This window comes from Amblyomma maculatum, chromosome 1, assembly GCF_055883805.1.
Source record: "Amblyomma maculatum isolate TAMU_Amacu chromosome 1, ASM5588380v1, whole genome shotgun sequence".
NCBI lineage: Eukaryota > Metazoa > Arthropoda > Arachnida > Ixodida > Ixodidae > Amblyomma > Amblyomma maculatum.
The window spans coordinates 140,684,455-140,711,490 of record NC_139344.1 but is presented as its reverse complement, the minus strand read 5'-3'; the positions used below and the strand labels follow the sequence as shown (position 1 = coordinate 140,711,490).

General features: G+C 46.1%; 1 protein-coding gene across 7 annotated transcripts in view; it reads left to right on the top strand.

Moving 5' to 3' along the window:
• LOC146204170 (uncharacterized) overlaps positions 1-26,124 on the top strand; it is a 158,351-nt gene extending 132,227 nt beyond the window's left edge. For all 7 annotated transcript variants that reach the window (XM_084589109.1, XM_084589107.1, XM_084589112.1 and 4 more), the window contains 3 exons: positions 8,882-9,132; positions 25,516-25,576; positions 25,884-26,124. In XM_084589109.1, coding sequence (XP_084445235.1) covers positions 8,882-9,132; positions 25,516-25,576; positions 25,884-26,038 — 467 coding nt within the window. In that variant the 3' untranslated portion in view covers positions 26,039-26,124. The remainder of the gene's footprint in view (positions 1-8,881; positions 9,133-25,515; positions 25,577-25,883) is intronic.
• The last annotated feature ends 912 nt before the right edge of the window (positions 26,125-27,036 follow it).

Here is a 27,036-nt window from a genome sequence, read left to right as displayed (position 1 = left end):
GTACATATTTTTGTCCTACGGCACTGTCGAAGGTTTTCTCTTTCTAACAAGACAAGAATGAGAGCTATAGCACAAATAGACTAAGAGATATCTCTCCTCCAAAATTGCAGCACCCTCAAAATTGCAGTTTTGAGAAAACGAGGAAAAACACTTCACAGCATGTAGGTGTAAATTATGTCAATGATTGATATGTCAACAAGATCAGAAACAGGTGGAAAGTGATCTGAAGCGAAAATTAATGGCCTATGCCAATTTGAGCCAAAGTTACGCAATAGGAAACGCTTGAAAGGAAAATTCCATTTGGGTACCGAAGACAACATAACCTTCTCAGCAAATTTTCTTTTGTCGTCACTGCATTTACCTTGGTTTCATGAGACTCGCAGGATTCCCTTTCTAGAAAAAAAAATTTTTAAAGCAATAGCAAGAACAGGACCAGAGATATTGATCTTTAAAAAATGCAACACTACCAAAATTGGGGGATTGTCGGAAGCACTCAAGCCTCATGGCATTTAATCAGGAAGGGCAACCCCAAAGACCTCATGCTATTAAAATGCACCAGGAGCATAGTCGGGGTGCATGCTGTCGCGGTGTTTTCTTTTTTCTGTTTTAGCAACGCCAAGCGAAGCCGCCCGCTTCTTTGCAGAACGTACGCTACGGTGCAAGTCCTTTTCTTCAGCTCTCCTGGACCCAGTTGCTGTCACATTTGTACTGCATTCTTGCAGAATTGCTGCTGCTGTATGCTTGCAGCCGGCATTGAAGCACAGCACAGCTTCTGCTGTGGCTGCTTCCACAGCAAACAGTGATGAGTGCCGCTCTTTGTGGATCAAGGTCCAGATGACCGAGTGGAAGCTTTCGTTCGAGTTTTGGGTCTTCCCCCGAATGCACCTCTGCAGCAGGCTCTTCTCTGATAAACGACTATAAACAGGCAAAAGAGCATCAGCCACATCTCTTGGCAGACTGTAATTGTGCTTTGGTGCAGGCTCCTCTTTTGCCTTTGCAGCGTTGTGGCGGCACCATGACTTCTCACCGGTAGGACACAAACTGTGTTTGGGGCAGTCATCAGTAGATGTGATGTGGTAATATGTCGCCATCACAGCTCGCTGCATGGCATCCACATCACCTACATTTGATCGAAGCGCTCGGCCATAATATATTGCCAGCTTGTCAACTAGATCAGCTGTCAGCCTTCCTCTGCCGCCAAGACTTTGCTTCCCTGCACCCTTGTGTCTCTGCAAGAGGTTGCGCAAAGCTGCTCCCATACGCTTGTGCACGTGATTTATGCAGTCCTCTTTGACTATTTCAATGTAGCCATAGATTGCAGCATCTTTAAGAGCACTGAACGTGCGACTGTCCCCATCGCATAGCATGGTTGTGTAGCGCATGTTGTGGCGCTGCAGAGATCTTTCAAACAGAATTTTGCCAGCCTCTACTTCCATTTGACCAGCCTTGGAGTTGGTGTTTTTTTGGCACTGGTGGCGTGATTTCCAAAGTTCGTAGCCATCAGTGTTTGGCTTGGGACCAATTTCGCAGCCCAGACAAAAGTTTGACAACACCACATAATCAAGCACGTAACCAGTGAAGAGTTCCACCACGGCACCGACGCCTATATGTGATGAGTGTCCGCGCGTCATCCATGTGCCGTCGTAGCACACAGCAATGTTCCCCCTATGCCCAAAACACAAGTCATCGTAGACCTTCGCCACTGCCTGCGCGGCTTGTGCCATAGCGGTCGTGGCGGCTCGGGTAGCAGCGGGTTGCAGTGTGTTCTTCAGATGCCGTTGAAACGTCTTGTTGTGCATCCTGCGCCGCGACAACCCCATCGCCGAAAAGATATCGTTCATTGCTGTCTGGCCGTTACCGGTCGACAGCATTGCTCGACTAGCCAGAATATTCAGCTCAAAAGGATTGCACCTTTTCTCGCCGTCAACCCTCCGCGAGTTCCACTCGGCCGCAATCTCACCGCAGTTGTCGCACAGCACGATCAGTTTTACGGCGAGGCCATAGCTCCGGTCGCTGGTAATTAAACACACGCATCCACGACACGTTTTGCACCGCACGGCATCCAGAAGGATATTCACAATGCTGAGGTCAATTACCGCATAGGAGGCTGTTCCGTCCGCATCTGACTCTGCGGACGCACCACTTGCATCGGCGAACAGCGCGGTCTTTCGTGCCGTCGCCGGCGTCGATACCAGTCTATCAAGCGTAGCCTGCTCACGGGCACTCACTTGAGTTATGTCACTGTTAGTGACAGGCGCGGTATCAATACGTACACGACTGCAGTCGGCACGAAGAACGGCGCCGTTGTCCAGCGGAATCGGAGAAGCGTCGCCGCCCGCAACGTGATCGTCACACAATCCCGCAGCACTGGCACTTGCTTCTTGCACAGTATGCAACGAAGTCGCATTCTTAACGCGTTTCTTTGGTTGCTTTCGCCCGAACTTGTGCAAAGAGCGGTACTTCTTCGCGCCTGGCATGACTCTCGCGTTGCACTAGCGTGGTCGGCAGAAAGACAAAATGGCGTCACTGGGAGTCCGCATTTCAGGGCTAGCTTGCCGGAACCAACCAAACGACGCCATTTTGATCACGTGCCTTAACCGGCCAATAGTAGCGCGCGCTGCATGCTATCTTTTTGTTTGTTTTTTATGGGGAAGGCGGAGCGCACAGGGTTGCTTTCCGAAAGAAAAAATAAGCCGAAAACGCGCGCTTTCGAACGAGACCAAAATCGCCGCGGTGGAGCGCGTAGTTCTCATGCGCCGGGCGATCGAAATTGGGTGTCGTTTGTCCACAATTTAAAGGGCAGTGGGTGTGGTACTGCATTTTTTAATCGCTATAACTTCATAAATACGCGGGGTATAAGGATGAAAATTTGCGTGCAGATGCGGAATAGTGCGAGGAATACGAAAATGAAAAAATTGAAAATCCGATTTTCAGGCCGATTTTCGGTGCCAAAGAGCCGTGTCCCCCCTTAACGCGTTTCTTTGGTTGCTTTCGCCCGAACTTGTGCAAAGAGCGGTACTTCTTCGCGCCTGGCATGACTCTCGCGTTGCACTAGCGTGGTCGGCAGAAAGACAAAATGGCATCACTGGGAGTCCGCATTTCAGGGCTAGCTTGCCGGAACCAACCAAACGACGCCATTTTGATCACGTGCCTTAACCGGCCAATAGTAGCGCGCGCTGCATGCTATCTTTTTGTTTGTTTTTTATGGGGAAGGCGGAGCGCACAGGGTTGCTTTCCGAAAGAAAAAATAAGCCGAAAGCGCGCGCTTTCGAACGAGACCAAAATTGCCGCGGTGGAGCGCGTAGTTCTCATGCGCCGGGCGATCGAAATTGGGTGTCGTTTGTCCACAATTTAAAGGGCAGTGGGTGTGGTACTGCATTTTTTAATCGCTATAACTTCATAAATACGCGGGGTATAAGGATGAAAATTTGCGTGCAGATGCGGAATGGTGCGAGGAATACGAAAATGAAAAAATTGAAAATCCGATTTTCAGGCCGATTTTCGGTGCCAAAGAGCCGTGTCCCCCCTTAATGCGTCTGACAAGTGCAAAAAATCTGCGATATAGCTTCGCTTCAATAACTCTCGCCCTGTTCGTGATTCCATTATTTTACTCTCACTTCATTTGTCACTGAGAGGAGTCAATGTGAGGCTACAAATTTACAACTTCAGCATTTAACATGTTCATGAGAAAGATCCCATTGACAATAGGAACATCCCTGTGATAACAGCTAAAGCACATTCAGCGAACGTTAGTGCGGTAATACGACGCAGTAAGCAAAACACGCAGCAAAGGGAGCAGAACGGAAGGCTTTGCGCAATGCGACATGCGTCTTGGGGGCAATAAAATCTCACCTTCACCGTTCAGTTAAAACAGATGCAGCGATACGCCGCTCATGCAGACGTGTATCCGTAAAACAGCCACCACTTTTGCGACGTGCCTGGGAGGCCGAGCTGGCCGAGCCGAGTTGCCGAGCTGTGACGTAGCATTGTCCCATCATCCGGAAATGCGCACATGCAACGGCAATCAGTTTCTCATTGGGAACACACAGTCTTCGCTTTGCTGTAAAGCTCTACCACAACCAGCAGAACGAAATACTGACTGTTTGGTACAGATAACCCACTCTGTACGCAGCACGCAACGATGAGCGTTGAACCGGGGACAATGACTCACCCATCCCGCGGATGAAAAAGCTTTGGTCTGAGCCATTCTGAGCTTTGGGCAACTACGCAGCGGATACTAAATGGCTGAGAGAGGCCGTTAGAAACAAGTTATTATTATAAATATGACGTTTTTTTCTTACGCAATAAACGAAAACTGCATTCATTCCTGAGTGTGAATACAGTTGAACCCGGATATATCGAATTTTGGTTATATCGAACTCACGGAATATCCCCTTGAAAATCCCATGTTAAAGTATAGAAAAGCCACGTCATATATCGAACTTAATTTCACCGGTCGTTCGATATATCGAACTCCACACCACGCACTGGAAAGTGTGCCTTCCCCAAAGACGATCGCATCACCTTTGGCCGTTTGCCGCGTGCCGTTTTCAAGCCAAGTGCGGAAGGAATGAGAGGAGTCAGTTCGGCGACGGCTGGTCTGGGCAACGCCGCGCCCATTCCCCGAAGGCGCGCGCATCTGCAGTTATCGTTTCCCGCGCGCCAACGCATGACGTTTGCAAGCCATGTGCGTGGGTGTGCCCTCCTTTTGCCAAGCTATATCTCTCCTTCAGCACGCGCTACGAGCTCAGCTTGTATTCAGACAGGCGTCGGACGCTCTCTCCAGCGTGTGTTGCGAACCCTCTATGGCGCCTGCGGACGTTAAAAAGCGGCAGCTCTTTGTTTTTCTTTTTGCGAGTCATCCTTTCTTATCGTTGTGCTGTTCGGACGTTAAGAACCGGCGGTGTCTTTTTTTTTTTTTGCGGGAGTCGTTTATTCTTGCATGTATGAATCAACGAAAGCACGCGGTCAGCTGTTGCGATCGTGACGCCCGCCCCAAGCGCGGCGTGATAAATCGAACCAGGCTTGTGCAATCAAGCCATCAGGGGCACTCTGCCAAGTTCGCTCCCCGCCACCGCAGGAGCTATCAAAAGATAAACGCGCCCCGAAGTTATTGCTGCACAGCATCTTGGCACGCTGCCAAGAAATGAGCTGTGGATGAGACGACCGAAACGGAGTGACGCGCGCCATGGACATGCAAGCGAAAACGCTCGCGATTTTTGCCGCAGCGACACAGAAGCCTTGTTTTGAGCTGCCGCGGTGGCTCGAGCAACGAGAGGGACGCAGTTCCAACAAGTTTGAAATTTTTCGCTCTGTCGCTGCCGCTCATCGCTGAGATCGCTTGCATGTGAGCGAGCTAGCTTTAACGCATTTTGATTTTTTTTTTTAGATTCTCGGTGCAAAAGTGGAGGGTGGGTTCATTATACGAGTGGGTTGATTACGCGACAAATACGGTATCATTCTTTCGCATCGTAAGTGCCGTCACAAGCCGATTTCTGCATGTCGAATTATCGATATATCGAACTATTTCGCGATCCCCTTCGAGTTCGATATATCCGGGTTCGACTGTATTATATTTCCTTTCTAGTTCTTTGGAGTTCTGGCAGATCTTATTTTTTGTGCTTTAGTAGTTGGCCACACAGTTCGCAGGGGCCCTCATCATCATGTTGATGCCGCTGGCAATAGGCAGCTGCACGCATTTTCTTCCAAGTAACGCAACCATTTACATTGACCTTGACGCGATCACGAAACAAGGCCAAAATGGTGGAACAGGTGGAAATACAGTAAAAGCTCGTTAATTCAAACTCGAAGGGGCCAAGAAAATTGTTCGAATTAAGCGGAGTTCGAATTAACATTCGGGCACTGGAATGAGCGCCATCGTGGCCCACCGTGCTGGCCGAGCCCACATGTTGACTCATTTCCATGAGTAAAGAGGGCTAGGCGCTACTGCACGTTTACGGAGGGAGATTCCGATAATTTTTGCAATCGAGCCACAACGGCGAATGAACGGGACTAATCGGTCAGTCATGCGCCGCAAACAAGAACCAGAATGCATTCGTGGGAGTAGCGAGCTTCAGAACTTGTTTATTTACACAGAAAAATAATCGGTAATGTGCGTTTGCTTGCGGTTCTTGTGCCGCGACTCCACAAGCATCGACTGCAGCTTGCCCAAGAGTTCCAGCGCAGGATTGGAATTATCGGTGGAGAAGTATCGTGCAGCGAGATCGAGCGCCGACGCTACTTCACATGCACTATGGGGTGGCACCAGATCGTCGCCTTCGTCGGACTCTTCATCACTTTCAGCCGTGTTCGCCACCAGTGAGCCCTGTGGAGCACATGCAGCCGCGATTATATCCTCATCACTCAAGGGCCCGGACGTCTCCACACCGTTGTCAAAGTCAACGTAAGCTTCAAAGGCGACACCCTCCGACAAAGCCACGTACCCACGGTTGAGCACGACGGAGTCATCATCAGACGAAGCCCGCTACCTCCGCGCTGCATGCTTCTGGGGCGTCACCAAAGCCACACTTGCGGAAACAATTTTTGATAGTTTCCGGCTTGACAGTATTCCACGATGATGCCAGCATGTGGACAGCTCCAAGCAAATAGATGTCGTACGACTTGCCACTGTCCAAACAAAGAAGTCTCTCTAGGAGGTAGCGCCTGTAAAGTGTTTTTAAGTTCTGAATAACTCTAAGATCCATAGGCTGGAGCACAGAAGCCGTGTTTTTAGGCAAAAATGCCAAGCGGATTGCTGTCAGTCCACTGACGTCACAATGAGGTGTACAGTTGTCCACGAACATGAGAACATTCCTGTTCTGTGCAGCGAATTTCCTGTCTAGCTTGCGCAGCCAGTCGGTGAAAATTTCCCGTGTCATCCACGACTTTGTTTGTGGTGTAATCAACAGGAAGCGTCTTGATGCCTTTAAAACAGCAAGGCTTCTCTGCCTTGCCGGTCGCATTTGCGCACATCATGACGGTGATTCTTTCTTTGCTTTCTTTCCGCCAGCACAAGTGTTGCCTTTGTAAGTGATGGTCTTGTTGGGGAGCAATTTGCAATACAGCGCCGTCTCGTCAGCATTGAATACATCGCTGAGCGCATAATCAGCGAGCAGTTCCTTCAGTTCACTGGAGACCCACTGTTCACACGTTTCCTTGTCGACTTCAGCTGACTCCCCCACAAACGTTTCTAAATGTCAGCCCGTGACGCGCATTGAAACGCAACAGCCAGCCTTCGCAGCAATTATGGGCCCGCTTAACGGAATGTTCCGGCTGCGAACTTCTTTTATTCATGCCATTACGGCACTCTCCACTTCGGGATGGGCCGACGTCCGTAGCCTTTTGCGAGAGGGCTCCATAACGTCTTTACGAAAGGCAGCACTGATTGATTGCTTGTTCCTGAGATACGTTGACAGCGTGCTCTGCTTGATGTCGTACTTTTTGGCTATATCCGTCTTGTATAGGACACCACGTTCCACCTCTCAAAATCTCCATTTTCGTCTTGAGGTCCTTTGCCGTGTATTTACCGCGGTTTGCCATGGCTATCACAATCGATGAGTCGTCGCTGGCAAAGCGGTGAGGCAATGAAAACGGTAAAACTTGGACCACCGCGGCACGAACAAATGCACGACACCGACAACTGCGTTGTGCACACAACGTGACCGCAGGACAAAAAGAAAACAGGCTTGTCAAAAGCGTACCCAGCAACTGCGGTGCAGCCAAAACCTGCAACGGCTTGCGCCGGACCGTTGGTGTGATGGAGCCTGGCGGCACCCGGCAGCGAAAACCTGCTACGGCATGCACCGGAATGCTCGCTGTGACTTTCGAGTGCGCACCTCGTCTCGTGCGTGCGGGCAGATTTGAAAGATTTTGTTTTTTGCGTCTTTAGTAATCTTTCTGCGCATTGTACACGGTATGGGCAGACTTCTGTCTGCGAGGAGCTGTGTGAGCCACGAGCTCCTAATTCGAATTGACCGTTGTGAATACTAGCATGTTCGAATTATCGGGCGTTTTCTCCTATTGAAATACATAGGGCCATGCCGTGACCCGAGCGTCAGTTCGAATTAACCGAGTTCGAATTAACGAGGTTTTACTGTACAATCACGTGATTGCGTGCTGACTGTGGCTTTGGATTTGACTTGAACTTTTGTCTCGCCAGTAAAACGTGTTTCGGTTTCGATTTTGCTCACGAAAATTTTGTGGAATGGGAAAGACGCCGCAAAAATGGTTCGTTCAGAAAAATTTCGAGCATTAATTTCTATGGAATACTGACGGGGAACAAAAAATTCTTTGTTGTCAGGGAAATTTCGTTGTCGCGGTATTTGTTGTGGCGGGATTCAACTGGTATGTCATTAACATTCTCACTTCCACGAAAAGGCACACATTTTCTGCTGTATGCCGCAATGGAAGAAAGTGGCAGGAACCAGAGTGGAGGAAAGTATCACTTCAATGAAAATCAGCAATCCTCAAAACGACCTCATTATATAGTGCACAAGGCATATAACATATGAGAAAAAAGAAAAACATACTTCATTTTGACAGATAGAATAGTAGGCATATTTGTTTTTGCAAAAGTTCCAGTTACGCTATGGTTTCACGCTGTCTGCATAATGTCTTATAATCGGAGCTGTAACCAGGAGCTTATACCTGGGCCTCATCGCTGTTTTGTGTTCATTTTTGTGTTCGTTATCTCAGCAATGAAATAAACATCTAGAAAGCAGCTGGGTAAGCTTTTTTCCAGGTATGAATTTCTCTCAAATTTTACCAACCACTAAAATTAGATTAGGGTTTGAAATGGAAAGCGCCTTTGGACTGCTCGCTTGGTGTTATATTTTAAGCTTGGAAGCACTGATCAATTTTTGGTGCATTTGTGATCATGCAGGTCCTGAGGGATCTAAGAAACGACTGGAGAAAGACCCGCTTCCAAAGGGTGCCTCGAAGTTACCCCTGCCGCCTCAAGCAGCTCCAGCGTTGATTCCCACCATGATTCCCAGCTTCCGGGACCTTCTGCCTCCACCGTTAGACCTTGCTGGCTTTGAGGAAGAAGTGGCCCAGCGGCAGGCACGAGAAGCTGCATTGCGGCAGCAGAGTATGTGTCAGAAGCCTCAAATAAAACTCACCCTCATCAAGAAGGTAAGGAAACATGTTTAGTAAATTTGCTCAGTTTATGACAATTTTCAGAGCAGCTGTAAATGTGAATGGCACCTGCAGTACATCCCCCTTCTAAGCAGTTGTGCCTGTACAGCAGCAAGGCAGAGTGCTTGCAGGTTGTTGAATGCTTGAAAACAATTGAATTTAAATATAACAGTAGAACCCTTTTATAGTAAAGTCACTGGGACCAGCAAAAATCTTTACTATATCAGGGTCTTTACCATATCAGTTGTTGGTGATGACATGCTCCTGAAGATGCTGTCTGGTAGTTAAGGGGGGACAAGGGTCTTAAAACTAACTTTTTTAGTTATGGCTAGAATCTCACGAACCTTTGCACACAAATGTGGTTTTCTCTCCTGATTTCAAAAATGTAATTATAATTGAGCTGGTGGTATTAGATCAAAAGTTATCTAACAAAGTCCAGAGCATAATTAGTGAATTTCTTACGCAGCTTTAATGAACTTTCTCATTGCATTTCGTTGCTTTTAATTACATAGATTGATAGCCAAAGTCTTCCCATACCCGATGACATCCTTCGTTTTCCTCAAAAAGGCATGTCATTCTCACATACTATGGTGAGAGTAAAAGGCTGCATTATTTGAAACGAACTCATTAAGCTAATCTCAAATTGACATTTATCCATTGCCTAAACTAAAAAACTAAAAATGTTATCGGGTACCTCATTTCTCTCTGAAGAAAATGGTACCAAAGTTATTTGTGTGAACTAAAAAGAAGTTATCAAAACCCTGCGTAAGACTGTAGAGATCGACCAAAAATATGAAACTGAGAAAACGGCATTTGAAGTTTGACCACATATTATAACTTGAACAATCAGTAGCCTCACTGTGATATTTCTCACCAAAAATGTCGTGCTCTTCCGATTTCCAAAACTGTCTTTGGATTTTGAATATGTCAACTAAAACTGAAACTATCCCTATTACCCATGGCCAAGGTAGGGTATGCCATTAGGAAATCAGCAAAATTTTTTGACATGCAATATTATTTTAATGGCAATTTGAAAAAATCTCGATAGAGTGTTGGATCACCCCCTGATCTTTTCAATATGACTGCAGTGGTGCTAAATTTGTCATTGTCACTCGGCGACAATGTAGAGAAAAAGCACAGTAAGGCTGAGTGCAGTGTCCAGAAACAGCACTGAGAAAAACGTATTTGCATTTTGAGACAACCTTTAACTTTTGCTACACTGCAGCTATGGTAATATAAATGGAATCGTTGTGAGGCTTTGTTCTTTATGAGGAAGGCTATATACTAAACATATAACAGTACCCTCCCCAAATACTGGTAAAAGCTTGCCACAAAGTCTAAGTATACCGCCACTGGAACCAGCGGGAGAAGCTTTATTTACAACTTCATATGCCTGTGGCAGTGCCCTTCAAGGCAAACAGATACTCAAAATTACGATAAAACGGTCTTGCAATATTAATAAACCTGCACAAAGTTTAAGGCTAAAGCACAGCGGCATACTGGAATGACCTAATAAATTGGCTAATGTTGCAGAATGAAACTTTGCTACTTTGCTGTACAGCGCATGCAGGGCCGCACGCGGAGTCCCTTGCTGGAGCTAAAGCTCGAACTTTCACACCCCTTGAGCGCAGCGACGCGATTACTTAGACAATCTGCAAAAAAAAAAAAAAAAAACGAAGCGAAACTGTCCGCGGAAAATGAACGCGGGCAACGGCGCGATGTCAGGCTCGCCTGTCGTCGGAGGCGACGCGATAAAAAAGCAATGAAGTGGTAGCGTCGGTGAGGACCATGAGTATCAGCTGAACTGGTAAATCTATCGATGCTATCTTTGATGCCTCTGAACCGCTCGCAAACGATTATATGCCGCCGGACGTGCTGCAGCTAGGTCGGAGAACACGCCACGCGACCCTGGCAGCGCGCCGCCGCTGCCGCCGCACTCGTTCTTCGACGCGCACTCGCTAGGCGCTTCCGTTTTCAATACACTCCTGATACGGCTACGTCTACCGAGCTACGTCTAAAGACCAGCACCGGCTGCGGGAATGACTGATAACGATCGCGAAAGCTCATCATAAACGAGCGAAACAGCAGCCGCGACGAAGAACGTTAAAAACAAGCAAACAAAAAAAATGGCGTCAGTCGCGCTGGCCAATGGGAAGCGCGAGCGCGCGCTCCAGCCAATCAGCGGACCCGAAACGGCTTTCGGAAAACCCGCGACGGTGGTCGTTCTGTTTGAGCGACGTCATTTGGAGATGTCGCAAAATGCGCACAAAGAAACAAGCTTCAAAACAAGTCCAAGATGGCGGCGGCCAGCCGGCTGCTTCACCCGCGGCGCGCGCGGGAAGTTCGAACAATTCTCACCCCTTTTTTGGCCATTTCGAGGCTCCCGTGGCGTTTTAAAAGTCGATTTTACCGTATTTCCCGATCGAATTCAGTGTTTATATTTTGAAGGCTAGTGCTCAGAGGTACAGACATTCCGAAAATGCATTTTTCTCAAAATCAATTTTTCGCCCATTTTTTGACCAGTTTAAGACCTGCGTCCCCCCTTAAATGGGCACTTGCTGAACACGTCTACAGTCGACGACCGATTTTTCGGACATGCTTGATTATTCTGACTTTTTCCCGGCCCCAGGACATACCTTATAAATTCAATTTATTACTCTGCTCAAAATTTCGGACACACTAAAGAGAGGTATTCGATTTTTCGGACATTCCAAGCGTCAGCCGGGCCAACTGCCACACATTTTGAGCGGTGTCGCCGCCATCTCGTTTGTTTACTTTTTCCTTTGATAGCCTCGAAACGGTGCCGGCCTTGCGTGCCGCTCCTTAGCTAAACACGCTGGATCGAGGCTATAATATTTGCCTAGCAGCTTCCGTTTCCAAGACAATGTCGCTGCTGGAGTGCTTTTTTTTTTTTAAGCGTGATCGCTTCTACTGGGGGGCCTGTTCCTCTGTGTGTTTGCCATGTAGGCCTAGTCGTGGTCATGCTGATGCGAGAACTACGTTCTGTCGCTACTGCTACTGTGGCTCGCATTTTATTGAATCGGCTTTAGTTCTGTTTCCGGATTTTATAAGATTTGTTGTTTTTTTTTCGTGCAACGCGACAGCGAAAAGGCACTCAACGGATTCGGTGTTGTGATTCAGTGTTTGGTGGTTGTGGTGTGCCTCGACAGTGGGAAAACCTACTCTGTCGATTTGCTTGAAGCACTTAGTACCTTCACCGATGCGTGGAAGTCTGTAGCACACACAGCGCTGCGCAGTTGCTTCCGTGACGCGGGATTTGTGCTGAATGACGAGTCTGCTGCCTTGGACGAGGAGAGCGTCGTCGAGCAGTTGTCTGGCAGTGAGCAGTTCATTCATGACCTTCGCACTGCTGGTGTCGAAATTCCATCGGCCGTCCCGTTTTCAAAGTTCACAGACGTGGACCACCAGTTGGAACTGTGCTCTGGGCTCATAGATACAGGAATTATTCACCAAGTGCTTGTGGAGTCTGAGAGCGAGGACGATGATGACTCACCTGCAGCAGCGTAGCCGACGCAAGCTGAGCTGATGCAAGCGAAATTCAGGTGGACCTGTTAGCACGGCAGCGGAGCGTGGTGCAGAAAAGCATTCATGACTATTTCCGGCCTCAAAGTGAACAATAGGCAATAAATTGAGCTTTTTTGGTGCACATTTGTTTTTTTCTGACATTTTCGTGGTCCGTTGTGAGTCCGAAAAATCGGTCGTCGACTGTATCTGCTTTATGAAAAAAAACACTGAAATAGCTTCCATCTCTCTCTTATCATCTCTTCATTTAATGTTTTGCACTTACAAAACTTTTTTACAACTAGTGCAAGTACCTCTTAAGTAGAGGACGTGGCTACAAATACAACCAGTTTGATTTCATGTGAAAATCATAGCCTTGCATGAACATGGCGTCACTTTTTGCTGTTTTGTCTTTAAAATGCAATAAATGATAAATGTATTCGCCGCATGAGCCAGGATACCTCATCTAGACATGAAAATATGGCAAGATAATGTACTGCACATAGTGTCTTTTCTTACGGGCCATTACGGCAATTTCTTAATTAAAAAAACTGGTTTTAAAAATATGCTGTCATTTCCAAGAGCCTACTGCACATCCTAAAGCTAAGGAAATTTTTAAGAAGTCATTATATAGGTAATGAATGAATAACAAAGTTGGGAGAAAAAAGACAATGTGGGAGTAATTAGTTTACATCTGATCTAATTGCTAGTCTATCAGACTTTATCGAAAACGGAAAGCTTTAGGATGTAGCTGAGATTTTACTGAAAAAAATGATACCAAGTTCAATAAAATCCGTGCATGCAAACATTATGAAAAGTTCCGTAAGGAAAGGCTTTTTACCAAATAAACAAAGCTGAGAAAACTGCATTCAAAGTTTTACTCACTGTGCCACTTTTGTTTTCCAATCACATGGAAAGATTTAATGCTTTAGCATGCAGCCCAGTTATTGGTGAACAAAATGACACCAAATTTACATAAATCTGTTCATGTAATGGCTGTGAAAATCTATGTATGGCATTGGCACTTGACAAAAAAAAGATGCTCAGAAAGTCACTTGCTACAGTCTCTGAATCTTAAATCATTCACATAAGTCCTGGGCAGTAGTCTTGGGTTTTGTCAGGCCTGTGCCTCTTGGCCATCTTCTTCTTCACCTTTTCACTATCGGTGTGACCCTTATCAGACCTGCACAGCTTCTGTTTATCTTTTTCAAGGCTCCTACGAATGAGGCACCTGCCAGGGCTATAACCAAGCTACTCTGCAACAGCTCTGCTGGTTGCTGCCATCCTTTGATTGAAGCGAGAAACTGCTTCTGCAACAGCCCTGTGAACAGCCAGCAAAAGAGTCATGCGTGTTTTTAGAGCATTGGCTCCAGATAACAGAGTGCAGGCACTCGATAGCATTCTGTGTCATGCCATCTTTGCAGCGCTTCAAAAGGGCCTCGTTGCCCAGCCTGGCAAAAACTGTCTCAAGCGCAGTGCGAACATGGCCTGGCAGAGGGTTTTTGTGTGGTGGAGGCTCCACCTGGTTTGCCAAAGCACGATTGAAGGCACACCATGAATCAACTCCTTGAGGACAGCAACTGTGATCTGGGGCTTCATCTTTCGAGGTCAGGTGCAACAGCGTAGCTTGCACTGCCTTTTTCATGCCTGCGACGTCGTGGCTATGGCTCCGCAAGGCATACCCATAGTAATTGGTGATCTTTTTTATCTTTTCTTGGGTAAGGTTGCCCTTTCCACCAAGAGATTGCCCTTGTGCCTTCTTTTTCTCAACCAAGTTGCGAAGAGCCGTCCCCATCCGCTTGTGGACATGGTTGAGGCAGTCCTTTTCGATGGATATATATCCATACACGCCTTCCTGGGTCAATGCATGAAATCGCGTGTCCAAACGTTGAACACGCGAGCTCGGTTTAGCCGCGTCCGTCGGCGCTGAAGCGACGTGCGGAAACGCCGAAGTCGTCGTTAGGCTTAGCTCAGCCGGCTGGGCCGCTTCCGACGACACAGAATTTGAAGCGACTCGCAGAGCATCAAAAGGTGATATTTTCGAAGGGCTAAGTCCAGGCGCATCCACTGGAACCGCAGACACTTGCGGTAACACCGAAGTTGACGCCGATCGGCACGGTCCAGCCGCGGCGTCCACCAACGAAGCTGACATCGACGATGTCGGTCCAGCCGCGTCCATCGGCAAAACTGTGGTCGACGAGTTCAATCCAGCCGCATCCGCCGACGGCCCTGCAGCTTGCGGCAACACCGAAGCTGTAGTTCTCGATGTGGCACTCTTCTTATTCCACGCGCGTCTCCTTTTGCCGACTGCTTTTCGCGTGCTTGCTTTCAAGCGCGCGTCCCGCGCCATCGAGACACGCGGAACAGACACCAGGCAGGCAAATACACACGAAAACAATAACTTCAAAGCTAAGAGGAGCGAGTTAATAGTCAAAATATTTACAGGAACGATGAGAAGAAATGCAGAACGAGAAATGCTAGGAAACAAAGAGGAGCGCAAAAAATCACGTGCCAGCGGGCAAAAGCAGACGACGAAGAGTCGGCAATGCGGTCGCGGGAGGTGGGGCATGCGTCAGGGCCAATCAGAGGGCTGCGCCTCGGAGAGCGCGCGCTTTACCCAATCAGCGGCTGTCTCGCGACGATTCACCCCTTGCGGACGGATGCCGAAAGCTCCGCTGTGCGAAAACATACAGCGTGTTGAGAGACCACAGGAGAGAGAGCGGGAAATGAGCTTTCAAACGAGACCAAGATGGCGCCTATCGGTTCACGCCGCGCGGAGCTACAGCGGCTTGAAAATGGTGCAAATTTTCGCGTTTGGCGTTCAATTTCGGCTCACCGACGTTTCTAAATTGCCGTTTTTTTAATACTTTGAGTAGGAATTGAGCTATAATATTTTGTAGAGGATAGTCGGGACATTGAAGACTTCAAAACAGCAATTTTTGAAAATTGCCATTTTTGACCATTTTTCGCGATTTTAAGACCCGCGTCCCCCCTTAAAGAGACTTCTTAAGGAATCAAAAGACAGATTCTATAATGTGACGCTCACGAAATTTCTTCGCGAGTCACCTGGTAAATTTTGGCGCTATATAAATCCGTCACAGGTTCTGCACCATGCTGAGACCTAGGAGAACGCCCATAAACGTGCCGAAGATTTTAATTTATATTTTTCATCTGTTTACATACGTGATAATGGTGTGCTGCCTCCTTTTAATGCTGAAACTGAAAGGCCTCCTATTACTGACTTACAAATTGATGAGCAAGGTGTTCTAAATCCGTTATTACATATTGACATCAAGAAAAGCCAAGGTCCAGATCATATCCCTAACGAGTTTTTATATAGGTACGCTGAATGGGTATCTAAATACTTGACCAAAATATTTCAGTCTTCTTTTACTAGCGGATGCTTCCCAACTGACTGGAAGCGAGCAAAAGTTATACCAGTCCATAAAAGCGGAAATAATTCTGTTAGCAATTATCGCCCAATCTCGCTCACTAGTACAGTTTCGAAGTTGCTTGAACATATCATATCTAAACACCTGCTCAAATACCTCGACCAGCATGATATTCTTTATTATCGCCAGCATGGCTTCCGAAAGGGACTGTCCACAACTACCCAACTGATAGAAATAGTTCATGACCTCGCAGAAGCAATAAATTCACGTGGTCAAACAGACATTATATACCTTGACTTTGCGAAAGCATTTGATAAAGTTTCGCACCAAAAATTGTTATATAAGGTTAATGCGGGCTTTAAAAATCAAACACTCACACAGTGGTTTTCCGCGTATATATCCTCTCGTGAACAGTATGTATTTGTTAGAGGTTGTGAATCTAGCACTCTTCCTGTTGCTTCTGGTGTGCCGCAGGGTACCGTTTTAGGCCCACTCCTCTTTCTCATTTTCATTAATGATTTGCAAAGTAGCATTGATGTCCCAATAAGACTGTTTGCTGACGACTGCGTGATGTACAGTAGCGTAAATACGATTGATGATCAGAATAAATTAAATTTAAACCTACAAAGAATAGTCAATTGGTGTAACGACTGGCAGATGGAGTTAAACTTAAAAAAGTCTGTGTTCATGTCAGTAACTAGGAAAAAGGATGTTCTTAATTTCAATTATCAAATAAATGGTTACATGCTCGAAAGAGTTGATCAGTATAAATACCTAGGCTTAACTTTAACATCAGACTTACGATGGAATACCCACATTGAAAATGTCATCTCCAAAGCTTTTAAAACACTATGGTACCTGCGGCGCACAATGCACAGTGCTACCCCGGATGTAAAGTGCCTGGCTTACAAAACCCTAGTCAGGCCAATTATTGAATATGCCAAAGTAGTATGGGATCCTCACACAGCAACTAACATTCACAAGCTAGATAGGATTCAGCGGCTCGCTGCAAGGTTTATATATAATAAATACCACCGTAACCATTCTTCAACAGACCTCTTCCAACAAGCCCAACTACCAATGTTAGAAAGCAGAACCAGGTATGAAAGACTAAAAACTCTTTACCTCATTATCAATAATTATCTAAAAATTAATAAATCAGACTACTTTGAGATCAAAACTAATGAGACATCAAGGCATCGTCATAGTAGGTTCATTCCATTGCCGGCTATAAAAATTAATTGCTTCAAGTTTAGTTATTTCCCGCAAACTTGTAAGGACTGGAACTTTCTTCCAGATTCTGCTGTTCGATCATCATTATCTGAATTTGTACGCCATTTAGAAAATTTCACTTATGGCACTACCATAGGGTGATGAGGTTCTATTGCTGTTGTGTAGGATGGTTGTTGTTCCGATTTCTGTGTAATTCATTTTTGTTTTCTTTGTGTGTGCATTCAGAGACAATTTTTGATTGACTATTGATTTTCATCGTGTTCTATATTGCTCATTTTTCGTTTTGTATTTTCCACTCCTGTTACAGCCCCTTATGGTGGCTGACAGTATTAATAAATGAAAATGAAATGAATGAAATGCGCGTAGCAGTCGAGTGCTGCTAGACCGCACACGCTGCACCTCCACTTCTTGCCTCCGCTGCCTCATGCTTTGTGCTGCACAGTACTGTGAATATACGCCTGTTTCTTCCCCTTCCCTATTTCTTGCTGCACTTTTACTCTCCCTTACTTTCTGAACGGACTGCGCCACCTTGTTTCCATGTTCGTAGCGAGCTTTATTATTTTTTTTCTACGCACTGCATGCTTTCCCTCACAGCTCCAAGGGCTCCGTAAAGTATGCTTCTCCTGAATGCTGCTAAGTCTGGTGGTAAAGCCACCTAAAAGGACACTGGGTGTTATTTTTCTGTTTTTAGATGCAAAGAAATCTTTTCCTCGTGATCCTAGGCAGTGCGCAGGTGGCAATGTCATATCATAGGAGTTGTCGCCGCGGCGAGGCGCACTTTACTATAACCGATTTTTACCAAAGATATATTTACTATAAAGGGGGAAATTGTACAGTGGTCTATGGAAGGTAAACTGGGACTTCAGTTTCACTTTACTATATCCGAGTTTACTATAGCGGGGTTCTACTGTAATTTCTTGATTTATGATTTTTACGAAAATTTCATAGCTGCCAACCGAAAAATAGGATTTGAAAATTTTGGTCACACTTGAATATTTTTCCAGCATTGCTCCATACCTCAGAAGGCAATGTACAGTAGAACCTTGTTAAAGGGGGACATGTGTCTTAGAATAGTAAAATATGGACAAAAAATTGATTTTGAGAAAAACGCATTTTTGGAATGTTTGTACCTTTAAGCACCTGTCCTAAAAACATCAGCGCTGAATTCGATCGAGAAATACAATAAAAATGACTTTTAAAACTCCATGGAAGCCACGAAATGGCCCAGAAGGAGCAAAATTTGTACAAAATTCCCGCGGGCGAAGCAGCCGGCCTATCTCCGCCATATTGGACTTGTTTTTAAGTTTGTTTCTTAGTGCGCATTCTGCGGCATGTCAAAATGACGTCACTCGATCAGACGACTGCCATTGCAGGTTTTCTGAAAGCCGTTCTCAGCTGCTGATTGGCTAGCGTGCACGCTCACGAGGCGAGCCCCGCATCTCGCGCTCCTCATTAGTCGCATTGGTCACCCGAACTAGCGCCATTTTCTTCGTTTAGTTCCCCAGTGTGGCGACCGCTGTGCACGTTTCTTTCCTGCTCTTGTGATCGTATCAATTGCTTTCGCAGTCGGCACTGATCTTTTGGACCTATGCGAGTCAAGAGCGTAGAAACATAAAGACGAGAGCATCTGGGGAATATGCCCCTGAAGAACGAGGATGACGGCACGAGGCCAGGGTCGCATGTTGAGTCCGATGCGGCATGTCCGGCAGCATAGAATCGTCACTGAGCACTTCCAGACCCATTCAAGACAGCATGAATATGTTGTGTTGACACTGATCAACTTGATCGACGCTGCCGTTCGCAGCTTTTTTATCACATCACTTCTGACAAGTGATCCTGGCAGTGCACCGTTGTCCGCATTCCTCAGCTGCAACTTGCGTGGGCGATCTCGTTTTCTATTTTTTTCTTGCAGTGTGCTTGATAAGTGCAGCGAAAGAGACATTTCGCGCCGCAGAATGCAATGGAGTGAGAATAGAAGCTTTTGCTCCTGCAAAGGACTCTGCGTGCGGCTCCGCGTCTGCTGCATAACAAAGTTTCATTATGGGACAGTGACCGGATTAGGCTAATTTAAGAGATATGCACCGCTGTTTTTTTGCTTTAAACCTTGTGAAAGTTTATAAATATGGTGATATATGTTAGTGAACAATTTTAAGTATTACTTTACATTGTAGGGCACTGAAACGGACATGTGAAGGGATAAATATAGTTTCTGACACTGATTCTAGAGGTAGTACATGGCTTTATGACAAGCTTTTGCAATTTTGAAGGATGGTACTGTCGCATATTTGGTATAGGCTTTCTCTTGAGGAGCAGGGCTACACATTGATGTCATTCACATTGCAGTACAGTCAAATCCGGATAATTCAAATTTTGGTTATATCGCACTCGCGGAATATCCTCTTGAAAATTTCATGTAAAAATATAGGAAAGCGGCGTCGTATATCGAACTGAATTTTACTGGTTGTTCGATATATCGAATTCCGCACTACGCATTGGATAGTGCACCTTCCTCAAAGATGATCGCATCATCCTCGGCCGTTTGCCGCGTGACGTTTTCAAACCACGCGCAAAGGAATGAGAGGGCACAGTTTGGCGACTGCTGGTCTATGGCAGCACCGCGCCCTTTCCCCCAAGAAGCACGCATCTCCAAAATGTTTGCTGCACGCCAGCACGTGACGTTTGCAAGCCATGTGCATGAAGGAACGAAAGGAAACCAATGCAGCTGTGGTGTTAGGGAGAGGGGAAAACGCAATAGAGTTAAGTGCAAGGGTGTGCCCACTCTTCCGCTGAGCCTTTTATCTCCCCCTTCCTCTCTCTTTCCCGGTCTTTGTTCGCAGCAGCACGCATTATGCATGCTCGGGCAAGCCAGCTTGGTCCGTGGTAGACGCTTTCGCCAATGCATGTTGTGAACGCTCTGCGTGCCGCGGCTGAAGTGCGATGTGCATCACACGTCGTATCAAAGTGTCAGTTTCTTTCTTCTTTTTTTTTTGCGGGAGTTGTTCGTCCTTGCCGTCGTGCTGAACGTTGCAGCGTGCTGAACGTTGCAGCGTGCCGTTGGCTATGGCAGCTGCGGACGTTAAGAAGCAGCAATTTTTTTTCTTCTGCGAGAGTCGACCTTACTTGTCATGCCAAACGTGTGGCGCAGTGTAAGCTATGGCAGCTGCGAACGTTAAGAAGCGGCAAATTTTTTTTTTCTTTTTCGAAAGTCGCTCATTCTTGCATCTATGAATCAACGAAAGCACGCGGTCAGCTGCGATCATGACACCGGCTGTTAGCATTGTTCACTTAAAACGGCATCTGCAGCTATCAAGCTTTCTAGTGAATTTGGGGCAGTGGACTATGCCCGCCCAAAGTGCGGCGTGATACTAAATCAAGCCAGGCATGTGCAATCAAGCCATCACGGGCACTCTGACAAGTTCGTTCCCCGCCACCGTGGGATCCATCAAAAATATAGTAAAAAGATAAGCACGCCCTGACATTATCGCTGCGCAGCATCATGGCACGCTGCCAATAAATGAGCTGTGGATATGCGACGCCCGAAATGGGAACGCGCCACCGAACACTTTTTTTTCTTTCAAATTCTCGGGGGCAAAAGTAAGGTGTGGGTTTATTATACGAGTGGGTTGATTACGCGACAAATACAGTATCATTTTTTACGATCGCAAGTGGCGTATCAAGCCGATTTCTGTATATCGAATTATCGATACAGCGAAATATTTCACGATCCCCTTCGAGTTCGATATATCCGGGTTCGACTGTAGCGGCATTCTAGAAAAAGTTACAGTTGTCTGAAACTCCAAATGCGTTTTTCTCATTTCGGTGTTTTTGGTCACTGCACTCAGCCTTACGGGGCTTTTTTCTATGTTGTTTTTAGTGACATTAACAAGTAGGTATCATTGTAGTCATACTAAAAAGATCTGGGGGTGATGCTATTCATATTGCATTAGTGCAATTGTGCTGATTGCAAATTAGTATTGTAATGAGAGATAATTAAAGGAAAGTATGTACCAAGAGTTGGTCTGTGTCCTTACCTATAAGTTGCTTTCAAATGAATGAAAACTGCATCACCCCCTCGAGCATGTCTTTGGCATTGAGTCTATGCACTTTTTATTTGTTTTGTGAAGCGAAATTTCCAAAAAGCACCCTTTGAACAGTTTTTAAAACTAAAGCAATCCCTGAACCAATGTAGCTATCAAAAGCCAAGTACAGATTTGAAATCAGCATGAAAAACTGATTCCATAGAGTTACGCTATTTTTCTGCCAGTTAATACGTTTCCTGATAATACGATTTCCCGGTTACTACGTTCAAAATTTCTACAAACTGTGGTTGTATGATACATCTTGCAGTCAACTAGTTATAACCTAACGAGTGCGCACGGCGTAAAAAAACTGATCATCGGCGCTCACCCGTCACAGTTGCTTTCGCAGTGCATAGGTGCAGCGGGGCGAAGCATCAAAGCCAGCGAGCCAACATACGAGGCGCCCGTTCCCGCAGAAACATGACTTCATGAGAAGAAACGTGGTGGCTTCTTTTGCAGTGCTTTGGGGCATAGAGACGAACCATTTTGTAATTACAATGAAAGCTCGTTAATTCAAAATTCAATAATTCGAACTGCACTATTTGGTCTGGTCAAACTCCATAGAGGTCTGTGTGACTGCAAGTCTGTTCCGCTACGGATAATTCGAACTATGCATCGCCAAAGAAACGCCTCCACGATGGGGAAGCTTATATAGGTTGCTCACGTCCAGAACAGGGACAGATAAAACCAGGTAAAACCATGGAAGAGAGGATAAAGCCTCAATGGCACAAGACCGGCGCGGCGGCCGGCGGCACTGAAGGGTAGGGGTTGGCGGCGGCGGCTGCCTTCTCTCCTCTACTGTGCAACCTCCGAAGCTTGCAACTAAGTACTCGCTAATTTGACCACTGTTAATTCTGAATTGCAAATAAGTATTTCTGTCTGCGCAGACCCAGCCAACTCCCATGAAACCCTGTGAGTCCGACAGGTGCTGGGCATTTACAAATAAAGAGCCAAGTCATTACGCGGAAAAACTTTTTTTTTTAGCGACACAATAACAACTTGATTGAATCAGTGGAATAGAAATTTAATATATCGTCATCCATAGTTCCTAAATAGCTGGAATAAGCCGCGAATGAAATGATGTATAAAATGTACTGACTGTTAGGAAATACTGCCTGTAAAAATTTTGATTTTTATCAAACCTATAACTGGAATTTTAATTTTTATCACAGCTACAAGTGCCTAGTGGTTCCTTTTCCCTGTTCCTTTAGATTCCACTAACACTGAACCAGTTTGTCAAATGCAGAGGGAAAAGAGCTTAACATGCTACCGTAGTCTTCCATCCTTCCACCCATGAGCCATGAATCGCGCTTGAAAATGCGTTTGCACTATCACGCATTCCAGTGATTGTGTGGCATTGGATGCGTTCGCCCGAAGTGATAACGAGGCCCAAGGCCTGTACAATGGGATGAGTGCTGGCACTCTGCCCAGTTGCCCCCCTACCTCTTTTTTTTTCTGCTACAGCAGCGTCTTGGCGCACTGCTAAGAGGGTGACGGTGCAAAAGGGAGGGATGCCCAGTGGCAAAAGTGCGGGGCGGGTTCATTATGCGAGGATCATGAGCAAAAGCTCGGGGAATGTAAGCCATCGCGATGGCTTCTCCATGTCACTAGTGTAAGGTGGCGAAGCATCCGGAAACAACCACAGAAGCGATCCCAGCTCATCATTCCTTCTAGAAAGCAGATCTATTGCTAACTCTCTTCCGTGGTTAGGACAATGCAAATGCGGACAGAATTCTGCGAGTGCTATAAAAAGGAGCCGTGCGTAGTTCATGTTTATAAATGCTAATTACACTTTTATGCAATGAAAGTCTCACTTCTAAATTCATTTGCACCTCATTCAGCGCTTAATTTTTTTTATATTAGGCAGTTGGGACCATATCTTTTCCCAGATAATAAGTTTTTTTGTTTTTTTCCGGCATTTTTTAGGAAATGTATAGAGATTTTATGGTATAACAATAACTGAAATTTGGGTGCATCAAAAATTATCTCAATATAGCTCACCTGGAGCCAAGCATCCTGCCCCAGAGCAATCGGTAACCAAGTCACCATTTAATCTTTGTGCTAAAGCCACCCTACCGGGATCATGAGTGGCTTGCTTTCTTTCTATAGCTGGCCATAAATTCATCAGCTCTTGCTCCCTTTCCACCCCCTCCCCCTTTCCCTTTTTTTCAGTTTTTTTCTCCCAGATTTTTCTTCTCTTATGCAAGCAAACTTTTGTGATTAAATCGGTTTCGATAGAACCCGTTTAGTGCACATTACATATCTCCTTGAGAATCTTTTGGGGGGCTTATTTTTCCAGTCACATACCTGTCTTCCACTATTCCGTCTGAATTGCAGTCTCATATTTTCAACATCAGTAATGTTGGCCTTCATGGCGTCAGTTTTAAGATTAGTGGTGTGAATTGAAATGCCACCCATGCCAGGTGGAAGATGACAGTTCTAGCCTGCCTGGTTCAAACTTGTGGATAACGGCAGGTGGCAAGAGTGGAACTGAACCACCTTTATAGAGCTAAGTGGATGTTGTGCCAGAAGGCAACTGATTTGGCGACAGTGTGGTGAGTCTGCACTGAAAAGTCACCTGAAACATCAAAGCATATCTCCTGATCCGTGGCATCTAGAATTAGCTATGTTATTAGAAACTTCATACGTGCTGGATAAAAAAATCTGCCAAAATGCCTGCACATGATTGGGAGCACACAGCAGGAAGTGAGGAATAGAAAATCAGTAGGCCATGTTTGAAAGCAGTGCACTGGAGCTGAAGCTTGAGGAAATAAAAAAAAAAGCTACAGAAAATGATTGTGGGAGTCGGCCACTAGGCTTGATTCTGAGATCAGTATTGGCACAGCTGTCCTTGTCAATGCGAACAGTTGGAATGGGCAGAGAGAAGCAAGTAAAAGTGGTGGCCATGGAAGGGGAAACCAAACCCCAAGTGTCAGTGGATTCCAAATCTGTGTGATTTGGAATCCGCTGGAAAGCTTGGATTTGGAAAGCTTTCTTGCCCTGCTTGAAAATTGCCCCTTTGTATCCTTGAATCTTGCAATTCACTTCAAATCTTGGGTCATGTTTTCTGTACAAACCCTGAACCCCTAGCAACTTGGAGGAATTTGTCCATAACTGTACTGAATTCCATCTAAACAGCTACTAAATGTATGTCTTGGTCATGTTTTGAGGTCCACCACTGGCTATGTTAATTTGTCGAAGAAATCCATCTATTCTTTGGAAAGTGCAATTTGAAATATGTTAAAATAGCTAATGGATGTGCTTTTGATCGCTACTTGCTTCTTTGGGAAATGAGCATTTATACCCGTGTAACATGGGCAGTTATAATTTTCAACTGTTCATTTGAACGACTGTATAACTTCTCAACTGATGTTGATCTCAACGGCAGTTGGCATCAGTTACACGCCACATCTCACAAAACTCGGTTCAACCTCTAGGTTGTTGATCCTGCCACTATGAGCAATTTATCAATAAAAGAAGCACCTTTTTTTATTCTTACTAATTTCAGACATTGCTTGCACACATCGTGTGATTGAACTGGAATTTTTGTGCCAGTTTTTCTACTTCAAGTACGCCACAGCTGAACACCACGCAGAGCTACTACACTCCAGTTGAGGAGCACTTAAATTCACTGCTTAGTAGTCGTTTTTCTGGTGTTGTTTCACATGCTTGAGCATTTACACTCAATAGATTAGTAAAAGTTGCTATTTGGAACTTAAACTAGCCCGAACAGCAACTTAAAAAAAAGAGAGAATGAGGACATCTTGCAATAAAAAATGCCATTGACTCGGCCGATGTGATGCATCCGTTGACAGCCATTTTGTCTGTTGACCAACCAAATGCGACTTGCCTCACTTAACTGCCGTTGAGATCTTCAATGCAGTTGGCACTGTTGGGTAACACCACTATCTGACGGTCAACTGAACTGCTGTGAAATGAAAACGCCTGTGTAGCAGGTGTATTATTTGCCGTGGACCAAGGAGCAACATCCGTCCCCATAAGCATTGGGTTTTCTGCATTCTTTTAATTGCAGGGCAGCCAACCGGAAGCCTTTGTGGTTAACATCTTTCTTCTCTATCTGTTCGTTGAAAATGTCACTTTGCAAACTTGGAAAATATAATTCATCTGGACTTCATAATGGTTTATATTTTCAGCAACTTCCACTGGCATTAGCTAAAAAGGAAGAACCACCTGCAAAGAACAATGGAGACAAAGGTAACATTTTGCATTACATCTGGGCCCGTATTCCAAGTTTGCGTCGTTACCGAAGTGTCGGTATCTCGTGACCTCGAGTCATATGATTGGAAACGCCGGAACATGATGTTGCCACCTCTTCCAGCTACCTTTTGCGGGGAGTGGCAACACTCGGTTACGGCGTTTCAACCAATCAGATGGCTCCAGGTCATGTGAGATACCGACACTTCGATAACGACGAAAACTCGGAATACGGGCCCTGGAGCCTGCTGGTTTCCTGTTTTGCTTTTTTTGTTAAAGAATGTCTGTCATTTTTTTCTTCTTATAGCTGCAAAGAAACGACCAGCCTCCCCGAAGTTGGCCTCGTCACCTTCTCCCCCACCTGGCGGTCGAAAGTCTACCACTTTGAGACGTGAAGAACTTCTGAAGCAACTGAAGGCAGTTGAAGATGCCATCGCTCGCAAGCGAGCCAAATTTAGCTAGCCTTCTGTGGCTTCTTCCATTAATTCATTGTATTCCTTGTCACCATAAATAGCCGTTTGTAAATAAATCAGTCTGTTGGAAGTGCAGTCATGAAGCTGTGCGCCTGTGTTCTTTGGCTGCCATGAGTGAGTGAGTGAAAAAACTTTATTGAGGTCTTTTGGTTAGTCTCGGAGAGTCTTCCTGCAGCCGCTTCTTCGCCACCGTTGGAGACTCCTTAGCACGGGTGGTTCCCTCATTCCAGGGCTCCACTGGTCCTGGCTACCTCGCATGCGTGCTGCACCAATGCCCTTTGGGCGGCGAGCTCGCAGCTGGTTAGCAGGCCCTCCCATTGCTCCGCACTCGGGTTAGTTTGTGGAAAGTGTAGTTGTGTTTACATTCCCATGTGACGTGGTATAGGGTCGGACTGTCTCCGCACCAGGGGCAGCTATCTCTATACTGTGTGGGAAACATTTTGTTTAGAATGTATAAGTTGTGGAAGGTGCCAGTCTGCAGTCTTCTCCAGCTGGTCGCTTCTTCTTGTGTGAGTCGCTTGTGGGGCGGAGGGTATTTTAACCTGCTGCCTCTGTAGTGATTTAAAATATCTGCGCACGTCGGGTCCACCATCACGGGGTCCACGAGGTCTTCTGTCAGCAAGGCTCGGTGCGTGATTTCGCGAACCAGGCTGTCTGCCCTCATGTTGCCCTCTATGTTGGTGTGCGCCGGTGCCCAGAAAACTACTTGTGTTGCTTTATTGCCCGAGGCTCCTGCGCCGAGGAGGATGCGTAGGGCCTCCCTGCAGATCCTTCCTTGTTGGAACCTTCTGCAGGCTGTCTTGGAGTCTGTTATTATAACCTGTGATTCGTTTCTTCGATAGCCCTTGGCCGCTGCGAGTGCCACAGCGATCTCCTCTCCGTCTACTACCGATCTTCCTCTCGCGGATGCGCAGCTGATCGTGTTGGCTGAGCCGTCAACCACCGCTGCTGCTATCCTCGTGTTGGTGCTGTATCTGTCTCTCGGGT